At 37.2% G+C, this 16,790-nt stretch overlaps 1 protein-coding gene across 1 annotated transcript; it reads left to right on the top strand.

Moving 5' to 3' along the window:
- Window positions 1–11,575: 11,575 nt before the first annotated feature.
- Window positions 11,576–15,505, top strand: LOC126598993 (uncharacterized). The gene is made up of 3 exons (XM_050265385.1): window positions 11,576–11,771; window positions 14,368–14,954; window positions 15,398–15,505. The coding sequence occupies exons 1-3, from the start codon at window positions 11,576–11,578 to the stop codon at window positions 15,503–15,505; spliced, it is 891 nt and encodes a 296-aa protein (XP_050121342.1).
- The last annotated feature ends 1,285 nt before the right edge of the window (window positions 15,506–16,790 follow it).

The raw sequence follows: 16,790 nt of genomic DNA on the forward strand, positions 1-16,790 counted from the left end.
AACTCATTTAACATTAATGTCAAAATAGAAGGAAGTCCAACATTTTATCAGCACATACAAGATTCTTAATTTTTTATGTGGAACAACACTATACATCCTAACAACAACCCAAATTTGATACTGGAATTTGAGTGCTGTCTACGATCTTTTCTTGGTAGAATTGGACGATTTCATGGTCATCATATATATTATATTTCATGATTTTATGCTTATATGTTTACCGATTAGATTAAAATCATGAAGATTAAGTGAGTTGAAAAAGTAATATTGCATTGAAAGGTTCTATATCTTCGTCTTTTCTCAAGGCATTTTTAGACAAAGATTTTGTTTTTTTTTCTCTTTTCGGATGATAAATACTTCTTAGAATATGAAGTGTGAATCAAATCTATGCTTAAATTGAAATTGGTTAAGATATAACTTTCTTAAATTAGAAATAAAAAGTGGTCAAGTGATGAAACATTTTCTAAACTTATCTATACTCGAATGAATATATGCTCATGGAACCCACTAATTCCTTTATTTCTTTTAATTAAGTGGTAGTGGCCCAAGTTCATGGGACAGTCCTTAAACCCCAGAAGTTTATTATGCATTTGTCTCGTTTAGTATAGATCACCTTTAATTTTGAGAGGATTAGACGTGAATGAAAGTTCTTTCTTCTAATCTTATCATTTTGGCATGTGGTTCAATATCTTAGCGGATAGGTGTGGTAGGTTTCTACTTACGCATCCCGGGTTCGAAACTCTCTCATTTCCTATATTATTATAATAATTGCAAACCCTTCCTCTCCCCTTAAAATAATAAATTTAAAAAAAAAAGAATCTACCATTTGAGAAGGGATTGAAATGAATAAGTTTTCTTCAAGTTAGACACAATATTTTCATTTTTTTTCTTTAACAATGTCTTACTCATTCCAATCTAATCTTCTACACCAAACAAAACCTTATTTAAAATATAAGTAGGAAAAAATTATTTAAAATATAAGTAGGAAAAATTATACTTTGAAGAGTAGTGCAAGCAAAATGAATTTTTTTAGGGTACTTATAACGTGTCAGTTTTCTAAATGCTGTAGACATTTTGGAGAAGGGCTTATAAGCCTTGTATGATATCTGGTCAAAGGAAACTTCTCATATGTGATACAGAATATGTCTAAATCCAATGAACTTTCTTTCTTTGTATCATATCGTTTTTCAATCCGTTTTTGGTTTTATGTAACTAATTCTTAATCTCTTGATGGTCAAATAGTGAAGATAGTAACCCGTTGATATGTTTGCCCAAGTAGTGGAGAAGTAGAGGGTTCGTAGGTCAGCGTATATGTATAAGGAACCTCAACTATACAACTAATTAAAAGAAGATTCGTGTTGTAAAAAGCATTGGGGATGAAGGAGTCGACCCAAATTGTGAAGAACATGGAGGTGTGGAGGTGATTCTACACTGTATTGAGTTATAGGCTGCAGGAGGCCGGTAGGTAGAGTATAATTATTGTTCTAAAGATTCCCGCCTAATGCCGCTTAGGCTCCGTCTAGGCACTAGGCGACTGGTCACCATCCCGATTAATCTCTAGGCATTTGAAAATTAAGTAAGTGCGCCTCGACCTGCTTAGGGGTCCACCTAGCCCACCTTGTTTGCCTAAATTAGTCTGCCTAGGTTGTGACTCTCACTTAGATAAAAAGCTGATAAGTTTCATTTTGCATTTTATTTTGTCAATAAAATCTAAGATACTTGTTAAATACTTAGATGAACACTCATTATATGTTTGTTCCCCATGATTTAATATGTTTTAATACTTTATTTTTTACTTCGGTCTTTAGTGCAAATGAAGTGTAGATTTGTCAATAACATTTTTAATAAACTACTCCGAACTCTGATGCAAAGGAACAGGAACACTATCCTAATTATTAAATGACAATAGAAGAACTATTTAACCTCCTTACACCTAAAAAAAAAATAAAAAAAAAAAAAAAAAAAAAACTTCTTAACCTAATAGTACGATTTTGCAATTTTGCACTCTCTTAATATCACTTGTGTTTAGAAAAGGTTTTATATTGATTCAATTGCAAAACAAGTTAGAGAACTATGTCAATTTTAGAGACCAATTTAATCTAAAAGAAAACCTTGAAAAAAAAACAAAACAATCGTGAGATCAGATCATCTTCCATTTCTTCTCATATGAATATAAAAACAAAAGGGTAAACTGTCGGTTTACCCCCTGAACTTTCACCTCACTTTCGATTCCCCCCCTGAACTTTTCTATTGGAAAATTAAGGACTCAAACTAATTTTTTTAGCCAATTTGCCCCCTACCGTTAGTTTTTCATATATTCCATCCATATTTCCGTTAAGTGAGACCATGTGCATAACATGTGAGGATAGTTAAGTCATTTCAATTTAAAAATGATTAAAAACTAAAAATAAATAATAATAATAATTTTCCCTCTATTTTTTCCTGCTAATTCCTATCCTCAATTTTAATTTTCCCTCTCATTCCTATGCATGAGAAATAACATATGGTGTTATTGTCTTCATAAGTAGCTAAGTTAATCTTTTTTTTGAAGCATGTACTACCATTTTTATTTTCTCTAACAAATTAATAATTTGACAAATGGTCATGGTATTATTGTCTCAAAAGCAGTGCATTAATATAAGAAACATGTCCATAAAAAAGACTAGGGTTTCTTATATTAATGCACTGCTTTGGAGACAATAGCACCATTAGCATTTGTCAAATTATTAATTTGTTAGAGAAAATAAAAATGGTAGACAATAACACCATATGTCATTTCTCATGCATAGGAATGAGAGGGAAAAATAAAATCGAGGATAGGAATTAGCGGGAAAAAATAGAGGGAAAGTTTTGCTTTTTTTATTATTTTCAGTTTTTTAATCATTTTTAAGAGTGAAATAACTTAACTACCCTCACATGTTGTGCACATGGTCTCACTTAACGGAAATATGGATGGAATATATGAAAAACTAACGGTAGGGGGCAAATTGGCTAAAAAAATTAGTTTGAGTCCTTAATTTTTCAATGGAAAAGTTCAGGGGGAAATCGAAAGTGAGGTGAAAGTTCAGAGGGTAAACCGACAGTTTACTCAAAAACAAAAATAAGAGAAAGACGAAAACTTCCAAATCAGAGTACTAAAATATAAACATGCATGGTCGTCAACGACGTAAACACTCTAACCAACATTTCGGCAAGCACCAGAGCCAATAGAAGCAATCGTTTCCAGCAAAATATCGAAAAGAACAGAGAACTACCCTATGAAAAATAATGTAAACAACTAAAAGAAAGTTATCATTTAGATGCTGAATCAGTACAATGATAATGTACATGGCCTTCATTGTCTTTTTCCTCTATAAAACTCCATTTTTCAGTAGCCTGATACATACGATAAGCATTACGTAAGGGTGCATGTGATGCAGTTTTTTTACTAAAATAAAGTGACCGACCTGAGGATGACGAGCATGACAATGAATTGTTGAGATTATTTTATCTCATATCGGAAAAATTAGAGACTTTGCATGTACTTATAAGTAATTGAGTTACTTTTTATATTCTCAATTTATTTTATCATAGAATATCAACTTTCTTCGTGGTATTAACGTAAGTTGCTCCACATGTGAAGTCCAACAACAACATATGCTCCAAGCCATGCGATTTGTATTGTGAAAATGCTAAGCTTGAAAAATTGCCACGCAACATGAGAAGGCGTGTTAAGAGTATCAATCACATCAGAAATATAAGAGACCTTATTATGTATGCTTATAAATAATTGAACAATTCTTAATATTATTAATTAATTTTAATCAAATATGTTGTAAGGGAGGTCATAATGTCCCATCAAACTTCATCTTTCTTAAAAAGTTAAATCAAATATATATGTTGTGAGAGAGGACAATGTAGGCCTGGTAATTCTTGACACGACCCGATAACCCGACACGACACGACACGAAATTAACAGGTGTTCGGGTCGACACGATAACGAATCGGGTAACCCGATAAGCATCTGTTAAGATAACGGATTGATTCGGGTATACATGTGGGTAACACGATACACGATAAGCAGAATATTAATTTAATAATTTTGTAACCCTAAAAAATAATATAATTATATTTATATATATATATATATTAAATTAACTATAATAATTATACCCCCAAAATATTAACTATAATAATTATATATATATATATATTTTTAAATTAAATTTTATACCCCTAAAAAATTATAATAATTATACGTACAAAATATATAGATTTAAATCTACTTAACAAATATATATATATACACACACACACCGTTGAACTTGATGAGATACGAATTATACGAAACTAATTTCAACGATCCAACCGTTAAACTTGTTTGTATATAATGATACCCCCAAAATATTAACTATAATAATTATATATATATATATATATAATTTTAAATTAAATTTTATACCCCTAAAAAACTATAATAATTATACGTACAAAATATATAGATTTAAATCTACTTAACAAATATATATATATATATATACCATTGAACTTGATGAGATACAAATTATACGAAACTAATTTCAACGATCCAACCGTCAAACTTGTTTGTATATGCTTCGAGATCGCATCATTAAAAATCGCAAAAAACTATATATATATATATATACCATTGAACTTGATGAGATACGAATTATACGAAACTAATTTCAACGATCCAACCGTCAAACTTGTTTGTATATGCTTCGAGATTGCATCATTAAAAAATCACAAAAAAAAAACATTCAGATCAAGTAACCGAACAAAACTTTTCGACGGTTATAAAACGAAAAATCACGATTTAACTGTTATTTTAACTCCAATTTTTATGATTTTTTACAGCTACACTCCTTGACCCTATATGAATACAATGAATGAATTCGATCTTCAATTTAAAATATTTACACTAGTGGATACCACAAAATCTTATGTTATACTTAATGAAAGTATAAATAAAATCTTAAGTGTTAGTGAATCTATTGTTTTGATGGGATACGCATTCTATGAAATTAGTTTCAACGATCCAATCGTCAAACATGTTTGTATATGCTTTGAGATCTCATATGCCAAAAATTGCAAAAAACAAACATTTAGAGATTAAGTAACCAAACAAAACTTTTCAATGGTTATAAAACAAAAAATCACGATTTAACGGTTATTTTAACTCCGATTTTGATGATTTTTTACAGCTACACTCCTTGACCTTATATGAATACAATGAATAAATTTGATCTTCAATTTAAAATATTTACACTAGTGGATACCACAAAATCTTATGTTATACTTAATGAAAGTATGAATAAACTCTTAAGTGTCAGTGAATCTATTGTTTTGATAGAATACGCATTCTACGAAACTAGTTCTAACGATCCAACTGTCAAACATGTTTGTATATACTTCGAGATCGCATACGCCAAAAATTGCAAAAAACAAACATTTAGAGATTAAGTAATCGAACAAAACTTTTCGACGGTTATAAAACGAAAAATCACGATTTAATGGTTATTTTAACTCCGATTTTGATAATTTTTTACAGCTACACTCTTTGACCCTATATGAATACAATAAATGAATTCGATCTTCAATTTAAAAAATTACACTAGTGGATACCACAAAATCTTATGTTATACTTAATAAAAGTATGAATAAACTATAATAATTATATATATTAATTTAACAATTGTATACCCCTAAAAACTAAAATAATTATATATATATATATATATATATATATATATATATATATATATATATTAAATTATGTGTTTTAATGTTTTGAAGTAATATTTATGTGGCAAAGTGTGGTATGTGCAAATTTAAGAAAAAAATATGTTTTTCTTAACGGGTCATAACAGGTCATAACGGGTCGGGTCACTTTACCCGTTGGGTAAAGTGACCCGACCTGTTAAGGACCTGTTAAGATAACAGGTGTGACGACCCGTTAAGATAACATGTGTTACACGAAAATGATACGAACACGACAGACACGACCCGTTTGCCAGGCCTAGGACAATGTTCCCGTCAATTTGGAAGCCAGACAATACTTTATATAAAGTATCTCTCCCTCAATACATGCGGGGTTTTTAATTAATCATCATTACTACAATTAAATATATCAACCAATTAAAATAGGGAACTTTAACAAAAAAAAATTCGGTATTGTTCATTTTAATGAAAAATCACATTTTTACACTAAAAATCTATCCTGGTACTGTTTGGGTTAATATTTGAACCTTGGGCTACAAGTGTTTGGGAGCCCAAAGATGCCAAATTAAAAGAAGACTTGCCCGAAGTCCGGTATCAAGCCCAAAGACAAATAGGCACCTTTCCATTAATGCATATGTCATGTGCCTATGATTTAAATGTCAAGTGATGGGGACTAACTCACAATCAACCAAAAAACACTTTTCAGTGACAATACAAGTAAAAAGTTGATGACTCACTACCCTCCAAGTGCTTTTGGGCAAGAGCAAAGTCACTGCAGTCAGGCTAATCGGCCTATAAAAGGAGGAAGACGCTTCAGAGACAAGGACACTCAACCAATCAAACAAACAAACATACAAACTCTGCTCTCAAGCCAGATTTGCATCTAAAAGTTGTTATCAGCCCAGATCTCAGTCCCTTTCAAGATCATTCCCTACAAAAGTCATATTTTGTCTAGTTTAGAAGCTCTGCTATCACCCCTAGTGGCGTAGTATCGATTCCCTTGTGTAAACTTGTTTACCATCCATCTCTTTTTTAGCAGATAAACCCTATAAACTCAAAAGAGAAGTGATTGCAAGAAGTTTAACATTGCTCGACAAGGTGAAATCTTGCTCAAAGCTCTTTGTTTGTTTTACAAGTTAATAAATCTACTGCTTAATGTATTCTCCAACATGTATTCAAGTTATATCCATCTGTTTTCCTACTTTAAGAGTCATTTGTGTCTGAATCTGGTCACCTTAATGGATACGCCTTCATCTAAAACCAATCAAGAACCAAACAAATGACTTAAGGGATCTGGACTCCCCTCATTCGAATATACAAGACTATAAACTGAAAGTCCTTGTTCTCAAGGCAAGAAAAAGAACTTAAAGTGGACTTAACCCATCCACGACAATCATTTGATAACAAGAAGTCCGAGTAACTTGGGGCGCACTATGCTGAGAGCCAATAAGCCCTATCCGGAGAAATCTTCGCCCGAACATATATTATTCACTGTACCTCCTTTATTTTATCCTTATAGTTAAAACCCAAAATTTTCAAGTCATTTTCATTAGTTTTCTTAATAAAATAAGTATGACAGTTCCAAACTAGCAACGGTTGCCCCATGAATCATGACCTATACATTGGTGGCCTAACATTTTTTTTTTAGAGTCAGAAGTTCGTCACAAAGTATTCATTGTGTACAGAATTAGCGTCATTACATTCATCGCATACATCAACACGAACTAATTATGTGTGTGAGATTTTTTTTTTAAAAGAGGTATGTGCAAGAATGATGATCCTACAGAAGGCAAGTGGAGGAATTTCACTTAAGACATGACTTCACAAGCCTAGAAGTCGGTGGCCTTGGGTTTATTGTTGTCTCAACCGAATTATAAACAATCATGAAAATAGAGAAATTTTTCATTGTGCCCTGTACACGAGTGATACACTATATGTTATTATCTAAGTAGAGAGAAGATTTATATTTGAAGTTGTTAAATTTTTAACAGAAGTATCTGGCTTGTATAGTGACACGTTGTGTACAATTTTTCAACAGAAGTATCTCACTGCTTGTATAGTGACACATGATGTATCACCCCGTGTTCTGGACACTCTAAAAAATCTCCCATAGAAAGGAAAGTTAATGTCAATTTTTTTTTATATTATAACAAATTTTCATATATTCTAATGCAATTTAACTTAGAGAGGTAATTAGGTCTTTGCATCAACAAAAGCCCTAAAAATCCAACAATTTGAAAATGGGTTGGTTTTACCCACTTCTACTATGAGCTCGTTTTAAATCAAACCACCTTTGATCAATTGATTGTGAATCGGATGCATCTTATGCCCAAGCCCCCTTTGCCTTTTTCCAACCTCAAGCCTATAAATCTAGTTCTATATAATAGTGTTGTACGTGAAGTGAAAGATGATGTAAGTTGCTATGAAAAATTGGAAAAATCCTGTCTTCAGTTCTGGAGAAATTTGCAGAAAACAAAAAAAGTCTAAAAAATTATTGCTCCTAATTTTTCATATCTCAAAAACCCTACCGCAAGAATATCATCCATGGCTCCTTATTCTACTACAAGTGACCATCATCTTGTTAGCAAGTATGGCAACCTTTGAGATCATCTTCTTCTACGTGGATGATCTGAATATGGGCATCGTTACTGAGATTCACTAGAATACGGTGGTGAAGCACTTGTCCAGCTGAGGTAATGGAACCAATTTTTCGCACAACTGTGGATGGTTGCAATAAACATTGAAATCATCCATGAACACGAGAAAGGGGTTAATAGGGATTGTTTGTGGTGGGGGGTGAATTCATGATGGACTGCTGACATATCTTTGGGAAAAAAAAATTCAAATCACGGGTGTGGTTTTAAAAAAGAAGATGTGATGTGTGCTACTTTAGACTACATCCTTAACGACTAAGCCTCTGGCGGGGCGTGTAGGAGAGATGAATCTCCATGATATGTGTGGATGCAAATTTTCGCCGTCTTCTCTTTTGACAAAAATGCACCTGCAAAATAATATCACCTAAGATTAAGGCCAAAAGCCTCATGTGCACACGATGAATTGGGGGGGGGCCTTTGGCCGAAGAATCTCTGATGCCAAAGTTAGAATTCTGAAAATAAAGTGTTTAGGAGTTTGTGGGAAGCAAACGACTTAGCTTTTTAGTGCGATAATAAGGCTATTTATAGGGGAGTGACCGGCATGGCTATTTGGTTGTAGTCGGAATATGCGTCCAAGAAACTGAGCAACTGGTTCCTGGAAGTTGAATCTACTAATAAATTAATTCAGGGAATTGGATAAGGATCATTCTGGCATGCTTTGTTAAGGTCAATGTAGTCCACGCAAACTCTTCATTTGCCCATCTTTTTCTTCTTCACTTGCACGACGTTGGCAAGCTATGCTGAATGTGCTACCTTTTCTATGAACCTGACCTCCAGTAGCTTGTCGATTTCTACTTTAATGATCGCCACTCGTTCAAGTGAGAAATGTCTTCTCTTTTGGATTACTAGTTTGGCAACGGGATCGACGTGCAACTTGTGACAAGCTATCTTGGGGTCAATGTTGGCCATGTCGGAAGGTGACCATGCAAAGATGTCACGATTTTACCTAAGGAAAGTTGTGAGTTCCTCTTTTTCCTTCAGGCTCAGACGTGAGCCGATTCTAGTAGTCTTCTCCAGCTATTAGGGATAAAAAGTAATGTGTTCGGCATCCTCTTCGAGTTTCCATCACATCTCGTCTACTATCGCGTTGATTTAGACACCATCTTCATGATCCACCTAATGTAATTGCTATTTGGTAGCTTCATCGTCCCCTTAGACCTTGGTAGCCTCTACGGAGGTAAAGGTCTTCCTTTTTTACTCCTTCAGTACTTGCACAGTACATCTACAAAATTGGATTTTTTGATACTTGATGGAGGTTACGACATCCATCTTTGTCAGCCAAGGTCACCCTAGAATCTCATTGTAGGGAGATGGATTGCTTACTATTATGAACATCTGTTTTGAGACAATTGGCGGTGTTCTCACATCAAGTGTAATGTTACCGATGGCAGTCGAGTTGTGTTCGTTGAATCCAGTGAGTATCTCCACTCAGTGTATGATTGTGTTTTACAGGCCCATCTTATAAGTTAATGAGAGCTAAAGTAGGTTGACTGCACTAATGAGAGCTGAAGTAGCTGAAGTGTAATGTCTTGATCCGTTGAATTCGAGGTCCTTGCGCTTGGCCTCTGCTTGCTTTTGTTCTTGTGTTGATTCTCGTCCTCATTCTTTTGAGCTACTGTCGATTCTTTTCAAGGCTGTTCGAGTACCTTGTCTGCTAGTCGAGCGTAGTACCAAAGTGCATGCTTATCTGCCAGAGCAAATGAGTCTGCTAGAGTTAGATCTTTTTGTAGATATGTAAATTTCGTTGCATACAAATGATGCATCACAAAGCTCCACGTGGCATATGACTCATCACAAATGGACAACATGTGGCACGAATCAAGCAAAGGAAGCTCAAAACTTCCCCAAAATTCGGCAAAATGGGGAAATATCCCTTAAAATCGGCAACGGGTCCAAATTGCTCCTAAACCGAAAAGAAAGCTAAAGCATCTTCACAAAACAAGCAAAAATTGAAGATTACTTGCAAAATAGGCAACAAACCCTATAGATTTCGGCCAAGCAATGGAAAGTGGCTAAAATTAAGACATAAAACATGCCTCCCATGGACAAATCAATACACAAATTAAGGCCAAATCCATCCAAAGGCATGGCTTTGAGAAGTCTATAAATACAATGTCCCAAGACACACAAAAGGGTCGACAATTTCTACATTCAAAGCTGCAAGTGGTGGCACTTTGGGCATCACAACTCGAAGCAAGGCAAGAGCTCGCTCTACCATGCCTTCCACCCCTACATCAACTCTGTCGGAGAAGTAAGAGCACCCGAGGCACAAGCCTGTGATCACCCTGGCCTCGCTAAGGGCACTAAGGAAAAAAAGCTCGATAAGGTACTCCGAGTCGTTGACTTTCGATGCTAACTCAAGCAGCAACTCGTATCCCTTAGCCATGCAAGTCATGATTACTGGTGCGATTTCAATCGAATAGTAGCTGGTACAAATGAATGAAGCAATCGCAAGGCTGACAAGGACCGTGGAGGAAAAAGACTTGTAGATTGCTACATTCGTCAATCGTCTGGAGGTGCAGCATGACGAGAAAGATGACTCGAAGGTTGATCCACCAAAGGAGGAAATTGACAAAAATGAAGAGCTTCTGAAAGTTGAGAAGAAGTTAGAAGTGGATTGAGCTGCGACACTCATGTGATATCTCTCTATCTAAAAGCTGCAAGAGATGATCACAAGCACGATCAAGGCGCAATATGAAGGAAGTTTGCATGATTCCGTGCTATACTTAAAGGCATACTCTAAAAAGATTGAAACCTTGATGATGCCAAAGGGTTATTAGCCACCCAAATTCATGCAATTCGATGGAAAAGGCAATCTTAAACAACATATTGCCCATTTCATTGAAACCTGCAACAATGCTGAGACGAATGTAAACTACCTCATCAAGCAGTTCGTGCGCTCGCTAAGAGGTAATGTCTTTGACTAGTACACCAACCTTGAAAGGGAATTCCTCAACCACTTCTACAGCATTCGCCGCACAGTAAGCATGTTGGAGCTGACAAGTACGAAGCAGTGGAAGGATAAACATGTCGTCGACTACATCAATAGATGGCGTTCATTAAGTCTGGATTGCAAAGATCGACTTTCTAAAACCTCCGCCATTGAGATGTGCGTTCAAGGCATGCATTGGGGGCTACATTACATCCTCTAAGGCATAAAACCAAGAACCTTTGAAGAATTGGCAACTTGATGCCATGACATGGAGTTGAGTATTGTTGATCATAGGAAGAAAAAGCCGATCACCGACTTCAAAAAGGATAAGGTGTTCGCTCTAAAGGTAGACAAGACTAGGAAAAAGCTCGCCAATAAAGCTTTTGCGATCCATACTACCCCCATCAAGACCTCCATCACGCCTATCAAGATCTTCTCCAAAAGTAAAATAAATGAGATGAAAGGTGAGCCTTCTCGCACCCAAGATAGATACAAAAACATCTTAAGAGAACTAGAGCAGAAGACGTACCCTTTTCTTGACTCTAACGTGGCTGTAATGCTAGGAGACTTGCTAGAAAAAAAAGGTAATTGAGTTACCTGAATGCAAGCATCCCGAAGAAATGAGCTGCGTTAATAATCCTAGGTACTACAAATATCATTATATCTTGAGTCATCCTGTTAGAAAGTGCTTCGTCCTCAAAGAGCTCATCATAAAGCTAGCACAATAAGGGTAAATTGAACTCGACCTGGAAAACACGGTCGCAACACACACTACCACGATTCTGTTTGGATACTTCGTTCCTGTGCCTCTCTAAGTGATGTATGACCACTCCCGTCCATGTTCAAGCCACACGGCACCTTCCGTACAACCATCACTGGGGACATGCGACCAAAATGGGCCTACAGATGATGAAGAATGATGGACATTAATGACCTACCAAAGGACAAGGAAGCTAAGACCATAAGCCACAAGGCTAAAGGTGGAATAAGGGAGAAAACACAGCCGCCACAACAGTAGGAAGCCCAAAAGAAACGTAAGAGCTGCTAACCCAACGTACGTTGGGGAACCTATGAAGCAAGAGCCATGCATTCCCGTCTCCTTGCACAAGTACTTCCCAAATGACTTCTTTCACCAGTGCACTACCGTTACTTGTCACATGGTTGAAGTATGGACAAAAGAGCCTTCAAAAGGCAAAGCTATTGCCATCGAGGAAGAGAAGACCCTCACACCCAAAAAAGGTCTGCCAACATACTTTAGGATCAAGGAAACAAGACTATTGCCCAAGGAGATGCAAAAAGAACCAGTAGCGATCTTGGTGAGTCCCAAGAAAACAAGGACGAAGGCTTAAAACTTCAGCCACATGAGTATGTCACGTGTTGTGCCACCTATGACGCAATCAACTTCACTAACGAAGACTTGTTGCTGGGATTAAAGCCTCACAACCGTCTTTTCTTCATCTCTGGGTACGTGGTGGAGCACAAAGTCAATCGCATGCTTGTGGATGATGGATCGGCTATAAACATCATGCCAAAGTTAGCAATGACTACAATCGGCATCAAGGTGGATAAACTATCCTGAAGTCGCCTTCTATTTCAAGGTTTTAATCAAGGAGGACAAAGAGCAATGGGCATGATCTGAGTGGAGATGACCATTGGCGAACTCAAATCAAGCACGCTATTCCATGTGATTAATGCAAGAACTTCCTACAGCTTGCTCTTAGGAAGGTCTTGGATCCACGAGAATGGAGTATTACCCTCCACTCTTCATTAATTCTTAAAATTCTACCAAGAATGAGTAAAAGTGATACAAGGCTACACTAAGCCATTCACCGAAGCCGAATCACACTTCGTGTTTGCCAAGTTCTACATGGATGAAAACTTGGTGCCCGAAGCATTTCCAAAATAAATCAAATCCATAGGCAAAGCTGCACCTAAGAACCATGAGTGGGAAGCCATGCCCAAGAAGCAAGAATGGGAAGACGAGCCATCTTCAAACAAAGACGATGATGAGCTTGGCAAACCCACAATAACCAAAGGGAATGTGACGCCCTCAAAAGGACCAAACACACCGGTCTTTCAATACATCCCGATGTTGAGAAGAAAGAATGGGCAATCCCCGTTCGAAAATGGAACAAGCAAAACTGACACACAGTTGCATAAGGACAATGTAAAGCTACTCAAGACAAATGCAATTTTACCTCTAACACAACTAGGCAATGCTAAAGTTTCAAAACCATCACAAGGTTTGGTAAAACCCTTGCCAAGGGGGTGGAACCAAGCTCTGTTCCAACCAAAATGACCGAAGAAGGATTCGACCCAAACGCCTACAAACTCATGTCAAAGGCTGGGTACGATTTTTCCTTCCCTTCAAAATTTAGAAATAAGGTTTCAAACACCATAAACAACAAAGAATGTGACCTCACCGAGACTCAAAAGAGGTTGAAAGGGGCATGGTTACGAAGTTGACAACAACAAAGCTGGACTTGGCTTCACATAAAATACGCCCGTGAAGATTTCAAGAAAAAAGAAAAACGTTAGCACTTAACACATTAGCGTGAGTGTTGAATAAAGTGAAGATGAGCCTAAACCCGCCATTTGAACATTAATATTTGATAGGCTGAACCGCTCAAAACCCAGAATTTCGGCACTTGATCGCATTGGTGGTCAAAACCGAACCTCCGTCTACAAAAAGCTTAACACGTCAACGCCCCAAAGCTCTGTTTTTGAAAGGTTGTCAAAACCCAAGAAACAAAGCAACACAGCTAGCCCTCTTCTACGACGATCGGCCTTGGAAAGACTTGAAGAAACCAAGAAGCCTTCTAGAAAGAGGAAGACAACGCGCAAGGAAGAAAAGCTCAATGGTCTAGCAAAAAAAAAGATAACATTTGAAGCTCGATTCCTTTAAAGATGATGTGGCAAGCAACCTTGGAAGTCAACACAAAAGGGAACTGAAGGTAAAGTAGCGCACCATCGTTTACACAAGCCAATCTTCACGCTAACAAGCCCAAGGAAACAACACTGAAGATGAGGTTCAAGACGTTTTCCATATTATAATCCAAGAAGACAAAGAAGACGAAATCCCCAAGGAGGACGTGACTGCTGCTCTACCACAACTCGAGGATGGGGGGCAAGCCACGATTGATGATCTCAAAAAGCTTAACTTAGGCACAAACGAGGAATCGAAGCCTATCTTTGTAAATGCACCACTAAGTGTAGACGAGATCGAAAAGTACTATCAACTGTTCTTGAAGTACAAAGACGTCTTTGTTTGGACCTATAAAGAAATGCCCGACCTTAACCTACCATCGTCGTGCATCATCTTGCAGTCAAGCCCGGAACATGACCAATCAAGCAAACTCAAAGACGCTATCAATCCGAGCTCGTCCCATAAATTGATCTCCAACATCGTCATTGTCCTTAAGAAATCTGGACAAATACATGTTTGCGTAGACTTTCGCGACCTTAATGATGTTTGCCTGAATGGCGACTTTCCCTTACCAATCATCAAAATCATCGTAGACACAACCACTAGCCACGAGGAACTGTCATTCATGGATGGCTTCTTTGGATACAACCAAATTCGCATAGCTCCCGAAGATGAGGAACCAACAGCCTTCCACACTCCAAAATGTATCTACTGCTACAAGGTAATGCCTTTTGGCTTGAAGAACACTAAGGCTACATATTAACGCATAGTGCAAAAAATCATCAATGACATGCTACACAAAAACGTAGAATGTTACGTAAATGACGTAGTTATCAAGACTAAGAAGAGATCCGATCACTTGAAGGATTTACGAATGATGTTCGACAAACTACGGCACTACAACCTCAAGGTGAACCCATTGAAGTGTGCATTTGGCGTCACTTCTAAGAAGTTCTCAGCTTCATTATCAAGCACCGTGGCATTGAAATATACCAGTCAAAGATCAAGGTCATTCAAAACATGCCTGAGCCAAGAAACTTACATGAGCTGAAAAGTCTACAAGGGTTGCTAGCCTTTATCAGACGCTTCATCTCTAACCTTTCTAGACGTTGTCAACCCTTTAGGTGACTAACTAAATGGGTGTTGCTTCTCAATCCATATTAGATCATCTATGTCCCAACTATAGCCATCAATGGACAAGCACTAGTAGACTTCCTTGCTGATCATCCAATCCTTGCTGATTGGAAAATCTCATATGACTTGCCTGACTAGGAAGTGTTCTACATCGACATCTTTCAGACATGGACGATGTTCTTTGACGACTTCGCACGAGCAGACGGAGTGGGGGCAGGAGTAGTGTTCATGTCACCACAAAGACAAGTACTACCCTATTCCTTCCGACTAAGCGAACTATGCTCCAACAACGTGCTAAGTACCAAGCTCATAATCAACGCTAGAAGTGTATGGCGACTCCAAGCTCATAATCAATCAACTCTTGACTGAATATGAAGTGAAGAAAGATGATCTCGTCCGATACTTCCGGTTAGCAACTTAACTACTACAAAAGTTCAAGGCCATGACGCTAGAACATATGCTAAGAAAAAAAAATCAAATGGCGGATGCTTTCACTAACTTAGCCTCAAGTATGGCGCTAGGATAAGATGAAGCTGTAGACGTGCCAGTTTGCAAAAGATGGGCAATCTCACTCGTCGCTGAAATGCTACTAGATGACACAAATGTCATCTCAGTACTTTTAATCGACACTGAAAATTAGAGACAACCGTTGATCAACTACTTCAAGCATGGAAAGCTTTCGGACGATCATAGACACTGTTATGAAATATGTCGACGAGCACCTCACTTCCTCTACTACAAAGGAACACTCTACCGATGCTTTTTGAAGGAATACTTCTAAGATGCCTAAGTGAGGAAGAAGCCAATCAAGCCATGGAAGAAGCACACTCAGGTGTATGTGGAGCACATCAGTCTGGACCAAAGCTACACTTTCAGCTCAAGAGAATGGGTTACTACTGGCCAAGCATGGTGAAGGATTGCCTGGAATACTCCAAAAAATGCCAAGTCTTCCAATTCCACACCAACTTCATACATCAACCGCCTGAGCCATTACACCCTACGGTTGCTTCATGGTTGTTTGATGCATAAGGATTTGACGTTATGTGACCAATCACACCGAAATCATCTGCAGGAAAAGTCTACATCTTAGCTACAACTGACTACTTCTCCAAGTGGGCTGAAGTCGTACCACTGAGGGAAGTCCATAAGGAAACTATTGTTTGTATCATCAAATAACATATCATCCACCGATATGGTGTGCCTCGCTACTTCATCACCGACAACAGAAAACAGTTCTCCAACTGACTCATGGATGAGCTCTGCAATCAAGCAGTACAGTCTTCCATGTATCAAGATCTGGCCAACAGTCTTGCAGAAGCATTTAACAAAACATTATGCAACCTCCTAAAGAAAGTATTTAGCCAAACAAAGATAGACTGACACGAAAGAATAAGCGAAGCACTTTGGGTATATAAGACGACAC

This window comes from Malus sylvestris, chromosome 14 (genome assembly GCF_916048215.2).
Source record: "Malus sylvestris chromosome 14, drMalSylv7.2, whole genome shotgun sequence".
In the NCBI taxonomy this organism is placed as follows: domain Eukaryota; kingdom Viridiplantae; phylum Streptophyta; class Magnoliopsida; order Rosales; family Rosaceae; genus Malus; species Malus sylvestris.